The sequence below is a fragment of the Crinia signifera genome, chromosome 9 (genome assembly GCF_055691185.1).
Source record: "Crinia signifera chromosome 9, ASM5569118v1, whole genome shotgun sequence".
In the NCBI taxonomy this organism is placed as follows: Eukaryota; Metazoa; Chordata; class Amphibia; order Anura; family Myobatrachidae; genus Crinia; species Crinia signifera.
Window position 1 is genome coordinate 76,461,615 of NC_139225.1, and position 22,517 is coordinate 76,484,131.

General features: G+C 44.9%; 1 protein-coding gene across 1 annotated transcript in view; it reads left to right on the forward strand.

The window, feature by feature from the left end:
• The window catches only part of LOC146035678 (ubiquitin carboxyl-terminal hydrolase 12-like), a 62,336-nt gene extending 42,026 nt beyond the window's left edge, over positions 1-20,310 (forward strand). Inside the window, exons 4-9 of the mRNA XM_083159266.1 lie at positions 701-927; positions 8,460-8,536; positions 9,954-10,037; positions 13,468-13,665; positions 15,565-15,643; positions 19,179-20,310. Of these exons, the coding sequence (XP_083015392.1) occupies positions 701-927; positions 8,460-8,536; positions 9,954-10,037; positions 13,468-13,665; positions 15,565-15,643; positions 19,179-19,280 (767 nt within the window). The 3' untranslated portion in view covers positions 19,281-20,310. The remainder of the gene's footprint in view (positions 1-700; positions 928-8,459; positions 8,537-9,953; positions 10,038-13,467; positions 13,666-15,564; positions 15,644-19,178) is intronic.
• The last annotated feature ends 2,207 nt before the right edge of the window (positions 20,311-22,517 follow it).

Genomic DNA, 22,517 nt, shown 5'->3' on the forward strand with positions numbered 1-22,517 from the left:
ATGACAGAATCTGGGACATGTAGTTCCATAAAGGAATATTGTGAGGTGGACTCTTGCGCACTAACTTGTTGTTACTGTGTGTGTGTGTGTGTGTGTGTGTGTGTCAAACATCGAGCAGCTCTTTTCGTCACCATAGAAAAGCCGATAATGCTCCTTTTATGCATGTGAATAGGTATGGTGGCGGCTTTTCACATCCAACTCTCTTCCTGACTTACAGTATTCATAGTTCCGGTTACAGCTCATCCTGGTCATGCAGTGATCAGCAGCATTTATTAGCATTTTAATAGAGTGGTTTCATATACTTCAGAAACAGCACCCTCTTGTGGAGAAATGTATGTAATTCTGCTTGGGAATCATATGCTTTCTGTCTTGCATCGCAGTGATTTGTGAGTAACTGATATGGGAAAGAGGATCGAATAAAGAACATGGAAATTAGTAACTAATGATGTTTATAGGGAATAAACAAAAAGCATACTGTAATGTAATTTAAAAGGTTTTGAATGGGCAGTTTCATTAATAAACACACAAATAACTGTAGCAATACATCACATCTAACAATTTGGCCTCAAATCCAAATCTGTCCTCCTAAATGATCCGCGCCCTGCACCTCAGTAAATATTGACTCATACTAGGAATTTGAATCAGCACATTCCATACAATTGCACTGTAAACTATTGTTTTGTTTCTTTGGCTCATGCAGAACTGTTTGATAACTACATGCAACAGGATGCCCATGAGTTCCTAAATTACCTGCTCAACACTATTGCCGACCTACTACAGGAAGAGAAGAAACAGGAGAACCAGAATGGCAAGCTGCAGAATGGGAGCTTAGAACTGCCGGAACCAGATAAACCTGACCTCACTTGGGTTCACGAGATCTTCCAGGGAACCCTAACCAATGAAACCAGATGTCTTAACTGTGAGACTGTGAGTAGCACAGATTTCTAATGCATAAAATATAATCTATTAGGGTGATTTTCTATAACCACTGTTGTCAGATAAATATCCACTTTGATCCTCAATTATGTGCGAGGTCTGCATAGGTGTTTACATTATAATGCAGTGTAATAAGCTATTAAGCATGTTTTGTGTGTGTGAGGGGGGGGGGGGGGTTTGCGAGGGGGTTAAATATCAGGGATCGCCAAAAACAAGCGATCCTCACCTGTTTTAACCCCAGTGCGGTCCACACACCCTATTCCATTCGACAGGGAAATCTGATGGCGAGGATTCCCCCAAACAGCGAGGCTCTCGGCTAATGCAGGGAGCTCGCTACATTTAGCCATGAGCCTTGCTGTTTTAGCGGCTGCATACGCAGTTTCCCCCTCGCTCCAAAAACCTAGCGAGGGGGGACACTGCGTGTGCAGGGGGTCGGTTGAAGACTGACCCTGCGAGCTGTGACAGCGAGCAGAAAGCATTGAATACACCCCTCTGTCTGTGTTTCTCTCTTTGGCTTTTTTTCACTTCCTTTCTTTCTTTTTCACTTCCTCCATTTACTCTGTCATTCTTAAATTCTGTTTCATAGCAGGAATCGCACGTGAAATAGAACTGCTATCTTAGTACATTTCCCCCTTTGTGTCTGGAACACATCATGTTGTTATGTAATGGGAGCAAAAACATTTATATTGTTTCTCTGCAGGCTAAATACTGGCTGCTTTTGCATGTTGCCCACAAATGCTAAAGGCCCCATACATCAGCAATCACAATTTATGGATTTTCAGATATTGGGATATTTTGGCCAGATAAATGGATTTTACAATCTATCTGACTTGCCCACACATTACAGATTTATTTCTGTGATCGGCAGATTTTTCCATCTAAAGATTGCATCTTCATATCTGGAAATTGCTCAATCGATTGTCATTTCAGCTGTTCATAATGTAAATAGATAAAGAAGACGAATTGGGAATGCCCACACATATAAAAAAGATCTGCAGATAATACCAGATTATTAAACATGTTTAAAAACCTGATTAAGCAATCGATTGGCGATTTTGATTGGGATTGCCAAAAGGGGGAGCCCACACATCTAAAATTAATTGTGGCAATCATCTCCATATCTGAAAATTGTCACAATTAATTGCTGATGTATGGGGCCCTATAGACCGCTTTCATTTTACAATACAATTTAGATTTCCGTTTGGACACAACCTACCCAAATCTAAATCTCTGCCTGGGAGAGATGCAATAAGCCTTAAAAAGTGATAAAATGGAGAGTGATAAACCACCAACCAATCGGCTCCTACCTGTCATTTCTCTTTCAATGGTCCTGGTGACACAGCTCAACACTGGGATGTAGGAGGGTCCGAAGGAGCCAGGCACCTATCCTAAAGCTTTAGAGGGTAGGCTCCTCCCCTACTGCATCCCGGACTCTTCAGTTCGTGTTAGGTGCCCACTGGAGTGGGTGCTATTCTAAAGGACTGCGGGAGCAGCCGAAGAAATAGAGTAGTTAGGGAATTTTTATTGTTTTATTAACTTTCACCCTAGCTAGGTAGGCACAGTGTGAGGATTCTCATAGTGAATCCTCACACTGCTAGCGCAGCAGGAGCTGACAGAATCGCGTCCTGTCAGCTCTCTGTGCACAGGGGAGACGCTGTCTGGCCTCCCTGTGCAGCGCTTTCAGCCTCTATTAAGAGGCTGCCTGGGCTCCGGAGTAGCCTGAAACCGGCTCCACATTTAGGTGGGGATCATGGGGGACAGGCGCTCCGTGATGGCGGCGGCCATTTTATGCGGAGCTTACACGCTGAGCTCCTATATGAGAGGACAGCAGCGTTGTGACAGGCATGTTCCAAGTGGTCCCCAGTCGAGGGGGAGACACTGGAACTAGGAAATCCTACCTAAGGAGCGGCTGGCTGGGGGTGGTTGGCGCCAAAAGGTCACGGACCCCGCAGCAGCAGGGACTTTTGGTCTCTTCCTTCACTCTGACTTTGGCGCCTTTCAGAACGCTTGCAGCGGAGCTGAGCTGGCTTACTGATCCTGGCAGAGTGACTTGGATTTCCTGGGCATCGCTTCCCCGCAGTTGAAACCAACAGACAGCTAAGTGACTGGGTGCATTGACTCTGTATAAACAGGCAGGTCAGTAAACGCTTTGGTGCAGCTTCTGGACAGGCAGAGTGATGTGTTGGTAGAATCACAGAGACCTATGCCATCATCTCAGCAGTCTTCTGGCTCCTTGCCTCTTACCCAGGCAGATCCTGCGCTTATTCAGGTGATGCAGGATACTGCTAAGGGGATCAACAGGTTCAGTGAAATACTGGACAAAATGGATGATGTTGCAGGGACCCCTAAAAGGTCTTATGCTATGCCTACTGTGGTAGATGAGGAGGAGGGAGAGTATACTGACACACCCTGGGATCAGGGTGATGATTTTGAAGAGACCTCTGCTGCTGGTATAGAGGATCTCATTGTAGCTGTAAAACAGGCTTTAAAACTGTCTGTGGAGGATAAGACTCCTGTTAAGGGTGTTTTTAAGCGACAGCGGAAGGAGGCTGTTACTTTTCCTTCAGATGAGGGGTTGCAGGAATTATTGGAAGGGGCTTGGAAAACCCCGGATAAGAGGCTACAGATGCCTAAGAGATTCCTTAGTCTGTACCCCATGCCAGAGTCTCATGCTGAACTCTGGGAAAAGGTGCCTGTTGTGGATGCTTCAGTGGCACGTTTATCCAAAGCTACGGTATTGCCTGTACAGGGCGGTGCAGCTTTTAAAGATTCTGTGGATAAAAAGCTGGAGGGAAACCTCAAGGCTATTTTTGAAGGGGTGGGGTTTACCCTACGCCCCCTTATTGCTTCAGCCTGGGTCTCTAAGGCCATTATAGAGTGGGCTGGTGAATTATGCACCATGCTGCAGGCTGACCCTGGTGCTTTGCTTGTAGCAGAAAAGATTAAGGCTGCTGCAGAATATGCGGTGGAAGCAGAGGAGGAAGCTCTTAAAATGGCTACCAGAGTGTCCACAGTCTCTATTAATGCCAGGAGAGTGCTCTGGCTTAAGGCCTGGGAAGCGGACAATGAGTCCAAGAAGGCCCTAGAAATGTTAGCTTTCAAGGGAAAGTTACTTTTTGGTTCTGAGCTAGAGGAGATTATAAAACAAGCCACGGGCGGCAAGAGTACATTTCTGCCGGCCTCCTCAGCAAAGCAGACATCCAGATTCGCTGCTTTTAGGCCGTCCTTTCGGCCCTCCCCTAGAGGTGGTGCGTCCTTTCGAGGACAGTCTTTCAGGGGAAAGTTTCAGGCCTCTAGGGGCAAAACTCAAAGGTCCAAGTTTGGCTCCTTCCATAAGAAGCCTGCCTCCAAAGGAGAGGACAAACCCTCCGCATGACTGTCAGGGGATGGGCCCGGCAGTGATAAAGGTGGGGGGGCGTCTCACACACTTCAGGGACGCATGGGCTTCTCTAGACCAGGATGCCTGGGTCTTAGAGATTATTACCCAGGGTTACAAAATCCCTTTCAGAGGGTTGCCTCCGAAGAGGTTCATCCCCACACCCGTGCCGAAACAGGGGCTCCTTCGCACAGCTCTTATGAGAGCGGCTCATTCCCTTTTGGAAAAAGGGGTGGTTATTCCGGTTCCCAGGGCAGAGTGGAAGAAAGGCTTTTACTCCACGCTGTTCCTGGTGCCCAAACCAGACGGGTCTTTCAGACCAATACTAAACTTGAAGTCCTTAAATGTCCACCTATGGGTAGACCATTTCAAAATGGAGTCTTTAAGGTCTGTACTCCTGAGTCTGGACCAGGGAGAATTTTTGGCGTCCATGGATGTCCAGGACGCATATCTGCACGTTCCCATTCACCCGGAACATCAGACCCTGTTGAGGTTTGCTATAGGAGACCTGCATTTACAATTCCGGGCATTACCCTTTGGGCTAGCAACCGCGCCAAGGGTATTCACAAAGATAATGTCAGTGATGGCGGCGGTGCTGAGGCTCAGGGGAATCACAGTAATACCCTATTTGGACGATCTCCTGTTCAAAGCAGGGTCAGCAGCCCTGCTTCAGAGTCACTTGGCAGAGGCCATCAGTTTTTTGCAGGCTCACGGCTGGATTTTAAATTTACAAAAATCTCAGTTGGTACCATCACAGAGGCTTCAATTCTTGGGAGTCATACTGGATACCCATCTCCATCGGGTATTTCTCCCGGAGGTAAAGGCCAGGGATCTGGTCACCTTAGTTCAGGAGATTCTCAGAGCTCCGAGCTTGTCAGTATGGAGGTGCCTCAAGCTCCTGGGGAAAATGGTGGCGTCATTCGAGACGCTTCAATTTGCCAGGTTCCACTCTCGGGTGTTCCAATGGAACATTTTGTCAGCCTGGTCAGGAAACACTCTGACCATGAAGGCGGAGATGATAGTGCTGTCTTCGGACACTCGAGACTCCTTGAAATGGTGGACAGAAGTAGATTCCCTTCAGTGGGGTCGGTCATTACAGACCTGGGACTGGTTGGTAGTAACTACCGACGCCAGTCTCAGGGGCTGGGGGGCAGTAGTCCTGGATCTCAGGCTGCAGGGCCTGTGGACGGCAGAGGAATCAGTGTTACCAATCAACATCTTGGAGCTGAGAGCTGTCTGGAAAGTGATTTCCTTGGCGGGAGACAGGTTACGGAACCTCCCTTTGAGGATTCAGACCGACAATGCCACAGCTGTGGCGTATCTGAATCACCAGGGAGGTACACGCAGCAGATTGGCCATGTGGGAGGTGTCCAGAATCTTCTTATGGGCGGAACAGAATGTTCCTGCTGTGTCGGCTATATTCATTCCAGGAGTGGAGAATATAGAAGCAGACTTCCTGAGCAGGGAGGAGCTCAAGGAAGGAGAATGGAGCTTACACCCTCAGGTGTTTCACCAGATCACTGCGATGTGGGGAACTCCGGATTTGGACCTGATGGCATCCAGGTTCAACCATCAGGTGCCCAGGTTTTATGCCAGAACGAGAGATCCGCTAGCAGAGGCAGTGGATGCCATGACTACTCATTGGCAGGGAGATCTTCTTTATGCATTCCCTCCAATTCCAATGTTAGCGAGACTTTTGAAGAGGGTACAGGACCAGAAGGTTCCGGTGATCCTTGTGGCCCCAGATTGGCCAAGGAGGTCCTGGTACTCGAGGCTTCAGAGGTTGTCTGTGGACTCATGGCGTCTACCTCTGAGACCAGATCTGCTAAGACAAGGCCCATTCAATCACCTGGATTCCGATCGATTGATTTTGACGGCCTGGCTATTGAAGCCGCCATTTTGAAAAGGAAAGGGTTGTCTGACGCAGTAGTGCAGACTATGATAAAAGCCAGGAAAGCTGTTTCCTCGGCAAATTATTATAGAGTCTGGAAGACTTACATTAGATGGTGTGAGAGGCGAAAAGCTCACACATCTCACTTCAAATTATCAAGAATGTTGGAATTCTTACAAGATGGGTTTTCATCGGGCCTAAGCCTTCAATTATTGAAGGTGCAGATTTCGGCCTTGTCCATCTATTTCCAAAAAAGAATAGCCATTTTGCCGGAGATTCAAACTTTTTTACAAGGGGTATCCAGACTGAAACCCCCTTACAAGCAACCAGTAGCGCCTTGGGATCTGTCACTGGTTTTGGATTGCCTTCAGAAGGCACCATTTGAACCTTTAAGGTCGGCTGACTTTAAGTTTCTCACGTGGAAGCTAGTGTTTTTGTTAGCAGTAGCATCTGCTAAAAGAGTGTCAGAGTTGGGAGCCTCGTCATGCAAATCTCCCTTCTTAATTTTTCATGATTACAGGGCTGTTCTGAGAACAGTGCCTCAGTTTTTACCGAAGGTAGTCTCTGCCTTCCATTTAAATCAGGAGATAGTTTTACCTGTTTTTCAGCCCCCAGAGGGTTCTAAGAAAAGGGACAAGTTAAAAACTTTGGATGTTGTGCGTGCTTTACGCATATATGTGGACAGAGTGAAGAGTGTCAGGAAGACTGACACTTTATTGGTACTGTATGACGTACACAAAATTGGTTGGCCTGCATCTAAGCAGACTATTGCTAGGTGGTTGCGATCTGTGATAGCCTTTGCATACACCAAAGTGGGTAGGCCTGTACCGGCCAGAATTAATGCGCATACCACCAGGTCAGTTGCCACCTCTTGGGCGGTCCGACATGGGGCCACAGCTGAGCAAGTTTGCAGAGCTGCCACTTGGTCATCTGTTCACACATTTGCCAAATTCTATAGATTCCATGAGTTCGCGTCGGAGGACGCATCATTCGGGCGAGCAGTGCTGAGAGCTGCAGACCTGAGCGTACCCTCCCAAAGGACCGGCTCTGGAACGTCCCAGTGTTGAGCTGTGTCACCAGGACCATTGAAAGAGAAAAAGGGATTTTTGTAAGAACTTACCGTTCGAATCCCTTTCTCTGATATGGTCCTGGTGACACAGCGATCCCTCCCTTACGCTCAGTAAGTATGCCAGAAGTTTCATGATGTTCATGTTAAAATGGTTAAAAGTTAACAGTTTTTTCTGTTATAAAATGTGCATATAATATGTGCAGGCGTTTGTACTGAGTTAATGTATTCCAGTGGCTTTGAAAGATTGAACTGAAGAGTCCAGGGATGCAGTAGGGGAGGAGCCTACCCTCTAAAGCTTTAGGATAGGTGCCTGGCTCCTTCGGACCCTCCTACATCCCAGTGTTGAGCTGTGTCACCAGGACCATATCAGAGAAAGGGATTCGAACGGTAAGTTCTTACAAAAATCCCTTTTTTTTAAACACAGCCTGTAGGAAGGAGCTGGTTGGCTGGTGGTTTTTCACTCTCCATTTTATCACTTTTTAAGCATAGTACATCTGGCCCCAAATGTTACATCTGCCCCACCTTCAGTACAACATGGCTTTGCACATTCATGTGCTTTTTTGCTTACACAAAGCTGAATTAGGCCCTTATATGGAATCGGTACATCTGTCAGAACAGACTTAGATCTACAGTCATTAGGTCGACCCCGGAAGGTCGACTGGCCCCAAGGTCAACAGGGTTGAAGGTCGACATGGCTCAATGTCGACATGGGTTTAGGTCAACAGTTATTAGGTCGACATGAGTTTTTCACTGTTTTTTTTACCCGAATGTCGACATGGACACAGTTGGAGTTGAACCGCTCGCGATGCTTCAGGCACACTTTTTTATTCTCCCACCACGCCCTAGTGGATGGTAGGGCATGAAATACCGCCTGTCGACCTTGAGCCATGTCGACCTTGAGCCATGTCGACCTTGGGGCCAGTCGACCTTCCTGGGTCGACCGAATGACAGTCGACCTAAGTCTGGTCTGACAGATGACCGTTTCCCGTCTATATACAGCAGCATAAAGCAGCTTTCACTCAACTGAATGAAAATATTCATTGTCTGAAAATTCTCTACATAAACCTATTATTATTATTGATCATTTCTAGGAAAGTAAACAGATAGTGAACTCTGTGTGACGTGCAGAACTGGTTTCAGTATTTAACAGAGTTTCTTTTGTTAACACTCTGCCTTTCCTATTCAAGGTTAGTAGCAAAGATGAAGATTTCTTGGATCTCTCGGTAGACGTGGAGCAGAACACTTCCATTACGCACTGCTTAAGGTGAGCTGGAAGCGATTGTGCGCTAGTTTCATTCAAAACTCCTGGCCAACGTACTTGTTAGAATTCTAGGTGGTTTAAAGATCACCGGTTAATGATGATGATTTTGTATACACAATGTTAGCAAATGATGGTAGGTGAAATAGTTGACATTCTTGGTAAAATACTGTTTTCCTAAACTGGAAACACAAACTTCAACGTGTAACGTTTCATCACTGCAGCATACATTCACAAGGAACCTGAAACCAAATGTTACGTAGCTGGAATGATCAATCAGATGTAAATTTACATGTCCATTATAGGTATCAGTTATTATTCTATTTAGCTTCGATTTATTGTTAGTTTTTCCCCCGCAGTTTTCTGTATCTACTATACTGTATACAGAAAATGAAAGACATTACATCTACCTGTAGTAATTCATTTTAGCTATAGTCTTCCATCTCCACATAATAAACAGTGTGAAACTGCACTGATTCCCAAATGTTAGGGGGATACAGTCACTAGTTCTCCAGTAACTAGGTGCATGCACTAAAATGCATGAAGGTCGACAGGTCATTAGCTTGACACAAGCATTAGGTTGACAAAGGGAAGGTCGACAGAAAATGTCGACATTTGTGTTTTCACTTTAAGTCGACATGTGCCGGCAGCCGGTATTTCATGCCTTACCATCCATTAGTGTGGTGAAAGTATAAAATAGTGTGCCCGAAGCATGGCGAGGGGACGCGGTGCTGCATTTCAGTATCCATGTTGACTGTGTTGAAATTTGGGATAAAAAAGTGAAAAACCCCATGTCGCCCTTTTGCTTGTCAACCTTCCCCATGTCGACCTAATGCTTGTGTTTACCTAATGACCTGTCGACCTTCATGCATGTCGACCTTCCTGCATGTTGACTTAGAGGTGTCGACCTAATGCTTGTTGACCTAGTTACTGTCTATCCAATGATATCATTCCATTTTTTTAATCCGAATTTTATCCACAGCACTCCTAGACTAAAAATTTCTTAGTGAGATAAAAATCTTAATGAAATAAATTGTGTTTAAATTTCATCTTTACTTTTAATTATGTAGTAGGGACAAAGTTAGCTTCTGTTTGTCTAAATATTTTATAACTGGCCGCTACAAGCACTGGTTATACCCTATTACACTGATTATAACTTATTTGAATTGGTCCTGGACCACCAACTCAAGCACCCCAGGGTGCCAAGTGACAGTTTGGGAACCACTGTTATACTGTCTGAGAGACCAGAAGCCAACTGTTAAAAGAACAATTTAATTTTTTTTTACTTTTTTGATCATAAAATATACTTTAAAAAGATGCTATATATTTTAAGAAGACTGTAATTTTTTCCAGTTTTATAGAAGTATGCCCCCTACTGTGACATGTTGTGTTAGTCATACTCTTTTTTGTTGTGTTCTTGCAGGGGATTCAGTAATACAGAAACACTATGCAGTGAATACAAATATTACTGTGAGCAATGTCGAAGCAAACAGGAAGGACAGAAAAGGTGAGCCGGCTCTTCCACGTTCACATCTGCATTGCGGTGTTTGTACAGTACACGTCTATTGAGGGCTGGACCTGGAGATTATGGTGTGGAAATGGTAACACAGTTATGAGCTGTAGTACTTTTCTGTTAGGATTAATCCTGACACCACAGACATTGTGATATACGCAATATATGGGCACTTAGATGGGAGCTTTATTCAGATGGGATGTTGCCATGGGCAGCCAATCAGATTATGGGCGGTATGCAATGCTGCAATTTCCAACCGCATTGAAGGCAGATTACGACAAAACAAATCCGACTTTAAAACAAGTCGGATCAGTTTTGTCGGAAACTGCCATGGATTGTAGAATTCACAGACACTTTTCGACAATCCATTACCGCTTTTGCTGACACCCCCACTTTCCAACACTCGAGCTGGAACAATGAATTCCGGCTGTCAAGTTACAGTCGAGCTGAGTGGAAACGGCCCGGGATTCCAACTTGGGACGTTCTGACAGTCGGAATCCTTGGTTGAATTCCCCCCTTAATCTAGTATTTCCTAGAAGGTGCTAAATAAAGTAGTCCTCTCTTCCAGGAGAGGCGGTGTCGGCAGACAAAATACATACATTAAGAATAAAGTTGGACAAACCGTTATTGAGTAACAACACCCAGGGTACAAACATGCATAGTCTATCATTTAATCAGAATACACAATTTATATAAAGGGATGTAGCAAATAGATCATGCACAGTAACTAAAGGCTGAACTCAATGGACACCCGTCTTTATTCAGCCTGAACTACTATGTAACTATGAGTATACAATTGGAAAAGAGACTGAACTAGGTCAATCTATTAGAGCGCTTTTGTATGAGTCTATTCCTTTAAAGAGCAGCCGATTCAGGGGATGGTCAGTTCCCCAAGTAAGAATATAGAACAACAAAAAACAGAGGGGAGAATCGGCGCTCAGAAAAATACTGTTTCAAGTGCCTGCATCAATTCAATAAAAATGATTTAATCAATAAATAAATAAATTCATACACATGTATACAATAGACATGAGGAAAATAATAAATATATAAATATAAAAACAATAAATGGCAATGGACCTGTTGGGAGAGCTGAGGTATTTTTATAGTCACCCGTGTGGTGTTGATGGGACCTGCACTGATCCAAGAACTTGTGTCCATAAAAGTCCAGAAAGCGTCCGTGTGATTTAAGGCCGTATGATGTTATGTCCTGGTAGCTGCCTAGGAGGTGTGCCCGTTGGCAAAAGATGGTATATGATAGCCAGTCCGGGATGTCCTTCCAGTTGAATTTGGCAATCAGGATTTATTAGGCTCTGCACGGGCTGGCTATCATATACCATCTTTTGCCAACGGGCACACCTCCGTATGTATGTATTTTGTCTGCCGACACCGCCTCTCCTGGAAGAGAGGACTACTTTATTTAGCACCTTCTAGGAAATACTAGATTAAGGGGGGAATTCAACCAAGGATTCCGACTGTCAGAACGTCCCAAGTTGGAATCCCGGGCCGTTTCCACTCAGCTCGACTGTAACTTGACAGCCGGAATTCATTGTTCCTATCAACACCACACGGGTCACTATAAAAATATCTCAGCTCTCCCAATAGGTCCATTGCCATTTATTGTTTTTATATTTATATATTTATTATTTTCCTATGAGTATACACCTGTGGCTGGCTACATGGAGTATGCAGGTGTCTCCCAGTAACAGTTGTGATAGACAAGAGTGATTTCATTTCCCTCTGACGTAGGAAATACTTTCAGCCAAGCTGTCTAATTTACTGACAAGCTCTGTATTCTGACACTGATCACTGTTATTCCTTTCCCCTTCACATATTGGGCGAGATGTACTAAAGGGCCCTACATACGCAGAGATGTGTGCCAGAGATACATAACGGGAGATTCAGCACAAGAGATTTCACTCTTGTGGCTCATTTCAGACAATGAGCCACATACAGAGAGATTTGTGTCAGAGATTCAAATTGGGAGATTCAGCACGGGAGATTTCAAATCTGTCACGACTGTCACAGCCGCACATGCCATCAAACTGCACTGTGTGTGTGTATATATATATATATATATATATATATATATATATATATATATATATATAATGTGGTATAGGGGTCCCCATCCCCTATACAGAGTGACAGGGTGACAGGGATCATAGGAGAGAGCACTGGCTGGCAGGCTGCTGCAGGATCAGAGGGAGCTGGGCGGGGAGCCAGGAGTAGTAGGTCCTTCCCTTCTTCCTACACACATCAGAGGTGACAGCGCTGCCCTGTCCACCTGAGCCCACTGCACACTAGCACAACTTCTATTCCATGAGAGCCCCACATCCCTTCCCTTGTCTCCATCAGCCTGACATTAGTGCCACCAATCCCCGCACAGTGTCCAGCGCTGCACGTCCCCGCACAGTGCCCAGCGCTGCCCGTCCCCGCACAGTGCCCAGTGCCACCAACAGTGCAGCAGCGCAGCTAGTACACCCCATGCTGCCTCAGGGGTCACCTCTCTCCCCTCCCATCTCAGAGAGCTTCTATCACCCCCTCATAGCCGCAGCAGAGCCCCGATGTAGGTCCCTGTTATCCGCAGTGCTTGGGACTCACCCTGGTCCCTCTGTGTGCCTCAGGTGGAGGTCTCCCTGCCCCAGCCCAGAAAACAGCCCAGCCCTCACCTTAGCCTGGAGCCGCGGTGAAGGAAGCCTTTCAGGGCTCAGTGCCCCGGCGCTGCGCAGGAATGCTTCCGGGCGGCAGCTGCTTCAGTGGGGCGGTGAGTGACAGCGGGGCTGGCGGCGTCTTCAGTGACGGTCGCTCAGATGGCCCTGCTCATCCCCGCGCCACACATGCGGGAGATGAGCAGGAGCATCTCAGCGACTGCTCTGAATTGACAGACAGGTCCGTTCTGAATCTTGTGCAGATTCAGAACGGCGGGGGCGCGCATGTAAATCGCTGTGTGGGCTATATACACAGCGATTTACATGCATTTTCTGAGCGATTTGTTAAGATCGCTCAGAAAATGCCTAAATATTGTGCTGTGTGTGGGGCCCATAAGCCTTAAAAAGTGATCAAAAGGAGAGTGATAAACCACCAAGCAATGAGATCCTACCTGTCATTTTTCAAACACAGCCTGTGACATGACAGGTAGGAACTGATTAGCTGTCTGTTTATGTCTCCATTTTGTCACTTTTCAAGCTTAGTACATCTGGCCAATTCTCCTACAACTTAACTATGTGTCTTGACCATCTCTCCCTTTGTATCATCGTTCACAGCAGGATTTATATTCTAGTTCTCCACTTCTGAAAATGTTTGAGTAGTACAAGTATATCTCAGCGTGTCTTCTCATTCTGTGTCTCTGTCTGACCTGTCTTGCTACATGTGAATGATACAATGAAATACTTGCCATTTTGTGTGTTTAATCTGTTTGCAGGATGAGAGTGAAGAAGTTGCCTATGATATTAGCCCTGCACTTGAAAAGATTTAAATACATGGACCAGCTGCACCGATATACCAAACTCTCCTACCGTGTGGTGTTCCCACTAGAGCTGCGGCTCTTCAACACTTCCGGGGATGCCACCAACCCTGAACGAATGTATGACCTCGTAGCGGTGGTGGTCCACTGCGGCAGGTGTGTAAATCTGATTATTAATAGGGTAGCTATTAGAGATTACATACCATTACATATGACCATTGAGCTGACCATTAAAAGGCATGTGAGTGCTCCGTATCCCATCTCCAACATAAAGCTTAAATAGTTCTTCTTCACTGCTCGCAATATTAAACCTTCTCCTTTTCTACGGGTCTTTATCATTTGTCTTGTATTGTGTAGCAATGAATAATGATAGAAAACTTGTCTAAGCTTTGCACAAATAGATGATTATCTACAGTACATAAGTATAATTGAACGATGTTTGTGTGTGTGTATGTATGTTCCACGATAACGTTTAAACTTTTTAACTAATCATCGTCATACTTTGCACACTACCTTATCATCGTAACCCTTTGAGTGCCAACATCTGTGAGATGTGCAAATAATCTGCTACAAATGCCAGCGTCACTCACATTTGTTATATAGATTCAAATAAATAATGTGTTAACAACTATTATATTTCCTCTTCTCTGCTGTACATGAGAATTGCAATTTTTTATATACTGGTTCCACTGCCCCATTAAGGACTTCTTTAGGATTGCATGGAATTCCCTTTTTCATGCAATATGTCTTTCCCTAGGCCAGGGGTGGCCAAACTGGACCTTGAGATATTTCAAAGGTCCACATTTTCCAAATCACCTAGCTGGTGCACAGCTGTAGTCATTACTAAAGGCCCATACACACTGGAAGATTTTGAGATGAAAGCAGCTCAGTTTTGTCGTTTGAGCTGCTTTCAGACCCAAAGCTACCCCAGTGTGCATGGGCAGGCGATGAGCGCTGATGCACGCTCCTGTATCATCGCCGGCTGGCGCCATGTGTCTGAACCTGCATCCTGCTATGGAAAGCCATTCATAGCGGCAAAAATCGCTGGGTAGGGGGGAAATCGCTCAGTGTGTATGCACTGAGCTATTTTCAACCCAACGATTTCAGCGATCATCGCTGTCCATTTACGCTGGGCCAAAATGGCCAGTGTGTATGCACCGTAACTGCCACATGTCAAACATGCTGCATTCATTCCTACTATAGATCCACAGGTTGCCTGACATACAGGAACTGTTGGTAGATCTTGAGGACCGGTTTGGCCACCCCTGTTCTAGGCTCTAAACCTTCCAGGGTTCCCTGAATACCGCTTAAGGAAAGCTTAGCAACCTCCTGATCCTAAGCCAATACTGCTGTATGACTAAGCACTTATTCATATTGCATTCTAGATGGCCCAATATGTACTTTCCCTATCAATTTGTAAATCCCAAAAAATCAAGCTGGCTTTACCTTTTAAAATTTGCTGCAAAAAAGGCACGCCCCGAGAATCTGACCCTATTAAACTGTCCTTTTTGTTTAATACTTAGCCTTGTTTTATTACTGTGCTCCAAATGGTGAAGCTATGTGTACTGGTGCCATATATTTATTATTAACAGTTTCTTATATAGCGCACACTTATTCCGTAGCGCTGTACAGAGAATATTTGAACCCTCCAGTCACTGCCCCAGTGGAGCTTACAATCTATATTCCCTACCACATGTACACGCACACACAGACATTCTAGTGTTATTTGTTGGCAGCCAATTAGCCTACCAGTATATTTTTGGAATGTGGGAGGAAACCGGAGTACCCGGAGGAAACCCACGCAAGTACGGGGAGAATATACAAACTCTGCACAGTTAGGGCCATGGTGGGAATCGGACCCATGACCTCAGTGCTGTGAGGCAGGAATGATAACCATTACACCGTCTGAGCTGCCTCAGTAAATACATATATGGTCTGTTTTTATACGTGTATGCACATGGGCTTTTAACATATAGTATAACTCTTCCTTTATTATTATTATTAGCATCTCCAAGTCAACTGCATAACCGCACAATTCTCTTTTTGTTGAGACAGTGGGCCGAACCGTGGACACTACATCACCATTGTAAAGAGCCATGGATTCTGGCTGCTGTTTGATGATGATATTGTAGAGGTTGGTTATGTTCGTCTTGTCAGCTTCTGTACCTTTTCTGTGATATAATCTCCCCCAGTCAAACATTGTTTTATGTATTGTAGCTTAAAACCTGTATCTCTTACAGAGTGCATCCTGTTCTTGCTAAATATACATTGAATATACTGCCATATCCACTGTACATGGTGGTATGCCTGGTCCAGAATAAGGATGGCCTCTAAGGAGTTTACTGCATCGCATCACATACATTGTACTCGTGTTCAGTGACCGTATTGTAACCTCCTTAGAAGCTCCTTCTCCTGAATTCATTTATCATCCAGTATTATATTTGGTCTGTTTTATTTCACCTTTAAAGGTACATTTAATAAAGCTACTAAAACGGAAGAAAGGTGATTTTGCCCATAGCAGCTTATCTGATTCTATCTAGCATTTATAGGATGCACTAGAGAAATGCGTATTGAGAATAAGTATACTGTTGGTAATACTTTTCCCTCATGAAACCAGATGGTAACTAGTGATGAGTGACATTTCTTTATTGGCTGAGGAGTAGATGCAGGGATTCTGGTGTCCCTGTATATACCATCACATTATCTCAATGATGTAAAAGGGTAACCTAGAACGTCATCTATTATAGTGTCCTATTGCATATAGGGCCTGATTCGTGCCTGCTCGCTAGGCCGTGCGGTTACTCGCAACTTAGCGAACAGGTCAGCACCGCTTATCCCGAGCTGACCGAATCCGGTCGCTACCATGCGAGGGGATGTGTTCCCTTACACGTCCCCTCGCATGTGGCCGAATGGGAGAGAAATCATTCGAAGGTGGAACACCACTGAATGATTTCTCTCCCCTTTGGGAATAAAAGTCCAGTCTAAACTGACTTTTATTCCGGACGCAGATCAGCCACCGGCCCCACACAGGCATCAACCAGCCTATGTTCCCAGGAGAATGCCCACAAAACTGTACACGTTCCCCTGCAGTCCCCTCGGACCTTAAGCTGGGTACACATATATACAATCCCTATTTCTTGCGACCGTTCGATCGACCGTACACCCATCGGATCGTCCACAAACAAGAGCCGATCACGCGCGTACACACCTGTACAATTTTACTTGCGAAGTCTGATGTATTCCCTTCCAAACAGTCGCAAGAAAAAGATTGTACCAACGTACACACTGTCACGATTTGGGCTATTGACACGTCATATGTGAACAAAATTATCATAATAGGCTGGGTTAGGGCATACTTATAGCAAACCACTATATATGCAAAATAGCCGGCACGGTGACTAAAATTTAGACGCAAACCCGTCTATATAGAAATTTAGTCAGCTGGCAGGGTGACTAAACTTCTATATAGATGGGTTATGCGTCTACATTTTAGTCACCCTTTTACCCATTAAAAAAAAAAAAACTACATGGGGTCCCCCCCCACGGCTGTAACCAGCACCAGGCTGAAGAGCCGGGGCTGGTATTAAAAAATCAGGAAACCAACCATATAGGGCTTTGCTTTTTTTTTTAAACTAGCCCCAGGCTCCAGGACCGGGGCGGGTTCCCAAAATACGGGGGACTAAATGACTATGGGTCCCCCGTATTTTAAGAACCAGCCCCAGGCCAAACCAGCCAGCAAGTCCCCCAGGCCAAAGCATTCAGCCCTCTGACCGGTCAGCCTGGCCAGGGGCCCTGGGGGAGTGGGGACCCCCCCAATTAAGGGGTCTCCCCCTCCAGGACTTACCTGACCAGGCTGAAGCCTGGTGCTGTCCCCGGTGACCCTGTGCGGTGGTCATCGGGCTGATTGAAGTGTAAAAAAAAATAGAATAAAAACTATTGTCTTCTACTGTGGAACTATGAGTCCCAGAAAGCCTCCCCCGCATGCTGGGACTTGGAGAACTACAAGTCCCAGCATGCAGGGCATTAAAGGGCCCGCTGGCACTTATAGTTCCACAGGAAAAAAAATAGTAAAATAAACACACTGACACACGATAAAAATAAAACTTTATTACATCCAAAGCCCATACATACTGATACTTCTTACCTATCTTGAGCCTTCGGTAGGTCCCTGGGTCCGTTCTGGTGCCTTGGTTCCGGGGCTCCAGGGCTGAAGAGTCCGGGGTCCTGGATCCAAAGAAATCCATGGGGGACCTGTGGAAGGAAATACTACTCACCAGGTCCTCTGGCGAAGATCCCGACATCTTCTCCGTCTCCGCCGCATCAGCCGCCGGTACACGATGGACTTTGAGAGGCACAGAGATGTTTCATCTTCCGCGCCTCTCATCCGAATGATTCTATTGGCCGCCTAGCGGCCAATCAGGAGCCGACTTTCTCGTTTTGTTTTTTTATTTTTTTTAGTCACCCTGCTGAGAGATCATGCAGCTATGGAACGCCCACATGGGCGTTCCAGCTTTGGCAGTATAGTCGCAAGGACGGCAGCATATCAATCGTACGTGCGTACACACTGCACTTTTGTTCCGATATGGGGCCGTCCTGTCGGATGAAAATTAAACAGCAAAGAACCTTTGACTGACCGAGTATGGACGGACAAGACCGTTTTTTGCCGTTTATCGCTCGTACGGGACAGCGACACACCTATACAATTGAACGGCCGCCCGACCCAGAACGGAAGAATGGCCCGACAATTGTATATATGTGTACCCAGCTTTACTGTCTAGAGCAAATGGCTCTGCATATTTGCATATTCGCAGAAGTGCAAACCCCCCACCATTGGAGAAGTGTCTGAATCGCCCCATAGTTTGCACCATGGGAGTTCTTAGAAGTGACAATTTATATAGGAGTTGGTTTTAAAAAGGGAGCTAATGTTACATGTTTCGGTTAAACAATTTTAAAAGAGAATATTATTGGGTTGGGTTGGGTTGGCGCATTGATCCATGAAATGGATTTAAATGTATTCTGTGTCCCATCTACTAAGTAAATAAAAGTATTCCTATCCTGGAGATCTAATTTCAGCCCAAATGCCTTTTCCTGGGTACAGTAGGGATTCAAAGCAATTTGGCAGAGGTTTATGCTCCTGAATAAGAAGGGCCTGAGGGGCAGATTCATTAAGCTCGGTGAAGTGATAAAGTGTCTGGTTTTAATCACCGGCCAATCAGCTCCTACCTGTCATTTTTCAAACCACGCCTGTAACTTCACAGTTAGGAGCTAATTGGCCGTGATAAAAACAAACCAGACACTTTATCACTTCACCGAGCTTAATAAATTTGGTGTTATACAGTTCCATCATCTATGTTTTGTATGGTCAGGTATTAGACTGGATCAGAATTGGACATAGAGGGGGAAATTTACTAAGATATGTATTCTACTGCACTTGTGATGTTGCTATGGGCAGCCAATCAGAATCTACTTATTTATTTAGCACCCTCTAGAAGATGGTGGACATGATCTGATTGGTTGCCCATAGCAACATCACATGCAAAGCAGAATACACATCTTAGTAAATTTCCCCCAGAATGTCCATCATTGTGTGAAACATTGTCAATCAAAACTTTTCAGTGTCTAAAAATTGACATATTTAAGAACTTTTTCTTTCTTCCATCCTTCCACAGAAGATAGATGCCCAAGCCATTGAAGAGTTCTACGGTTTAACGTCAGACATTTCCAAAAACTCAGAGTCAGGATATATCCTGTTCTACCAATCCAGAGACTAATTCCCATCCTGGGGAAATAATAAATGCCTAGTACTGAAGAAGGTTAAACTGTTGGACAGTGAATGAGGAATCAGTGGTCCTAACACGGACATAAAGGATTCACACAGCTGCCACTGTGGATATCAGTTTTCAGTTCATGGAAAAACTGTTTTCCCTTATAATTTCTCTGGTCTCCACAAGTATCCAAAGCCGATCTTCTCCAGAAAGCCATTTCAGTGTGTCTTCTCCTTACCAGGCCTAGGAAGGCCAAACCCTTCCTTATGCCTTGTAGGCTGAGAAGAGTGGCTTGGCATTGTGTTTTGTTGGAGAGTCCGTAGGAAGGATGACATCCACTGCCGAGTGTATATGACTCACTCAGACCCAAGCAAAGAAGATAGCACTTTGTAAGACAGAGGACAGCTGTGGTTTGGTGCTCAGTTCATACTCAATCAAAGATTTTAAAGTTCAAAAAAATGTGATTCATAACAATCAAGTTATTGTTTCATATCACTTGTAATCACGTCTGCTTCTGCACCATCTTCAGTGATTCCTGCCTTCCATTTGTTTGCTGTAACACTCCTTGTAGTGAGTGTTAATAGGCTGCTGTTCTGCACACTAAATAATGGGATCACTACGTTTTTTTTTTTTTTCTTATTTAATTTTTTTTCAGTATATGTTTTGAATTTTAGCACCTTTTTTATGGTTGAAGACCTCTTCAAGTATTGCTGCATTAATGGACGTGGGCCAACCAGAGTGTAAGGCCAGAGGGTTCCAACCTCAATTTAACAAGCTGCCTGATCTGGAAGGCTCTTAGGCTCTACGTACATGAGCACAGGTGAGTTGATCAGCATCCATGTTTGGCTCACTTGTGCTCCTGTGATTAGGGGCCAAGAACACTTGGATGTCAGGGAAAAGTGCTACAATTGGTAATCTCTGCAACCGCTGTCCATAAAACTCCAATTACAAGAGACGCATTAAGAATTTCAGTAGGATTAAAGTGTCAAAACCCATAAATAAAGCAATTAACCCATCTATTTGGGATTTAATCTTATTTTTTTCAAGTGTCATGACTGTTACTCCTATAGCGAGTGTGAATGAGATGCGGGTGCCTGGACAGGTAACATGTACTGATCCCTTCGTGTTTGTGCAGGGATAAGAGTTTGCACGCATATGTGAAAGTAATTTTGTAGCAGAACAGACTGCTTCACATCGATGGTTCCACGGATACCATCTTTCATTTGGCTTATGTATCACTAATCCACTATAGTTGTACAGTAGATTTACTATGCCTTTGGGTAAGACTTGAAACATGTTGGACAAATTGTACATATTGTCTCTTCCAAGTGCAGCACAAGGTGAAGATTTTTGGAAAATTTTGTGTCATAGACTTTTCTTAAAGGATGCAATATATTTGCATCACTAATGCAACAAATCTACAACTCCTACAACCTCCACCCCACAATGCCACCAAAGTCCACTTTTCTGCCTCTCAAGTGATAGTGTGGATGCTTAGATGTTCCACAGCCACTTCCTGCATTAAATACTACATGCCTGTCTTCCTCGTAGACATCCTTCATTTTTTGATAAGCAGTCTCGGTGGTGACCCCTTCAGATCCCGGTGCCCTAGGCAGATGCCTAATGAGCCTTGAGTCCTGTTGAAGAAAGAGCGCTATATAAATAAATTTTTTATTAATGAATATAAAGTTGACTTTGGTGCTACTTTGTATTGGCTGTGATGTGAATAAGATGCTAAGGCGGTATCCTGTTATACCCCTTTCACACTGACAAATATTTCCTGGGTTGGCACATGAACATGCAGCAACCCAGGAAATTGGTCAGTGTGAATGGGTCCTGAAAATTGTTCCAGTATTTCAAACTAGGTCTTGACCAGGGTTGGACCCAGGATGCTCGCGGGTCCAGGGGCAGTGTGAATGGGTAACACGGGTCGATGCATTGTGAAGGTGCCGCTGACGCTGAAAGATGCTGACATCTCCCAACGCCGTCCCGATTATGCCAATCACCCGGCTTTATGGTGGGTCGGGTGGCTAGTGTGAAAGCGCTTGCAAGCCTGGTTGCACCTGGTATTTTGTACCCGGCTTGCAAGTGTGAAAGGGGTATTACCTGCAGTAACTTGCTGCATGTACAAGAACAGGCTTTTTTTCATGATAAAACCCCGATGTTCAATTTGGGCTATCCAACTAGGGCCCATTTGTCATGCACTGCAAAAGCCGCAGACCTATGTATTTTCATGGCTGATGTCAGGTAAAAAATTGTCATGTATCAGGTATTTTGTTTGCCTGCCGAAAGCAGTTTGAAACAAAATCCCCCATAAGTGCTGACAGTAAGTAGCCCCACCAGCGGTAACTAGTTATGATAATTTACCACAGCTAATAGGATATCAGCCATACTTTAGGTAACGGTATGAAGGTTTGCAGGTCACTACTGGTGGTGGAGAGTCTAAGTTGCGACATGTATCTTGTGTCATAAGGTGCAAAAGGAATAGGTATATGAGCATACAGTATATCTGTACGTAAGTAATAGAAGCATTAGTGCTTGTTATCCCTATGAGGTGTGAGCTGCTGTGAATGTGTCTGTCCTTATGGCTGAAGACTACATTATTAGAAGGGTCACTTTCAAATTCTAAATGAAATAATTTGGATGGATATGTGCATATATGTATATATTTCTGTTGCTCGGGAATAGGTTCCTGGTTGGTAACCATTTGTACGCCACACTGATATTTTCTGGCACTTTGAAAAGGGCCCCAGCAAGGGGTGAAAACGCGTTGGCCCTACAGCATGACCAGAGGGTGTTTACCAGAGTGGGGGACTGGATTCCCTGTGAGATCTCTATGTGAATGGATGGATTGTCCGGGATTCCTGTCACTTTATCCAAGCTCTTGCTGATCTGGTCATTTCCTGTCATTTTCTGCTGCACTATTGGGCTGCTGTGATTGCCATTGTATGTGACTAAGGGCCTGATTCAGGCATGTTCGCTAGGCTGTGTATACTCACAGCCTAGCCATCAAGTCAGCACCGCTTCTCTGCCGCCGAATCCCCTCTTGAATATGGGACCATCGAATACATTTTCAACATTTGTTCTGAAAAGTAAGTCAGTACTTCAGGTGGCCTGTGATCTTCGTATTCGGCTAGGTGCTGACATCATGCCACACCTGTGTTCTCAGGGGAATGGGATATACAAGAGAAGAAAGTACTGTATGTCGTGGTGTGGTGCACCAAAGAAAATACAAATAAAATA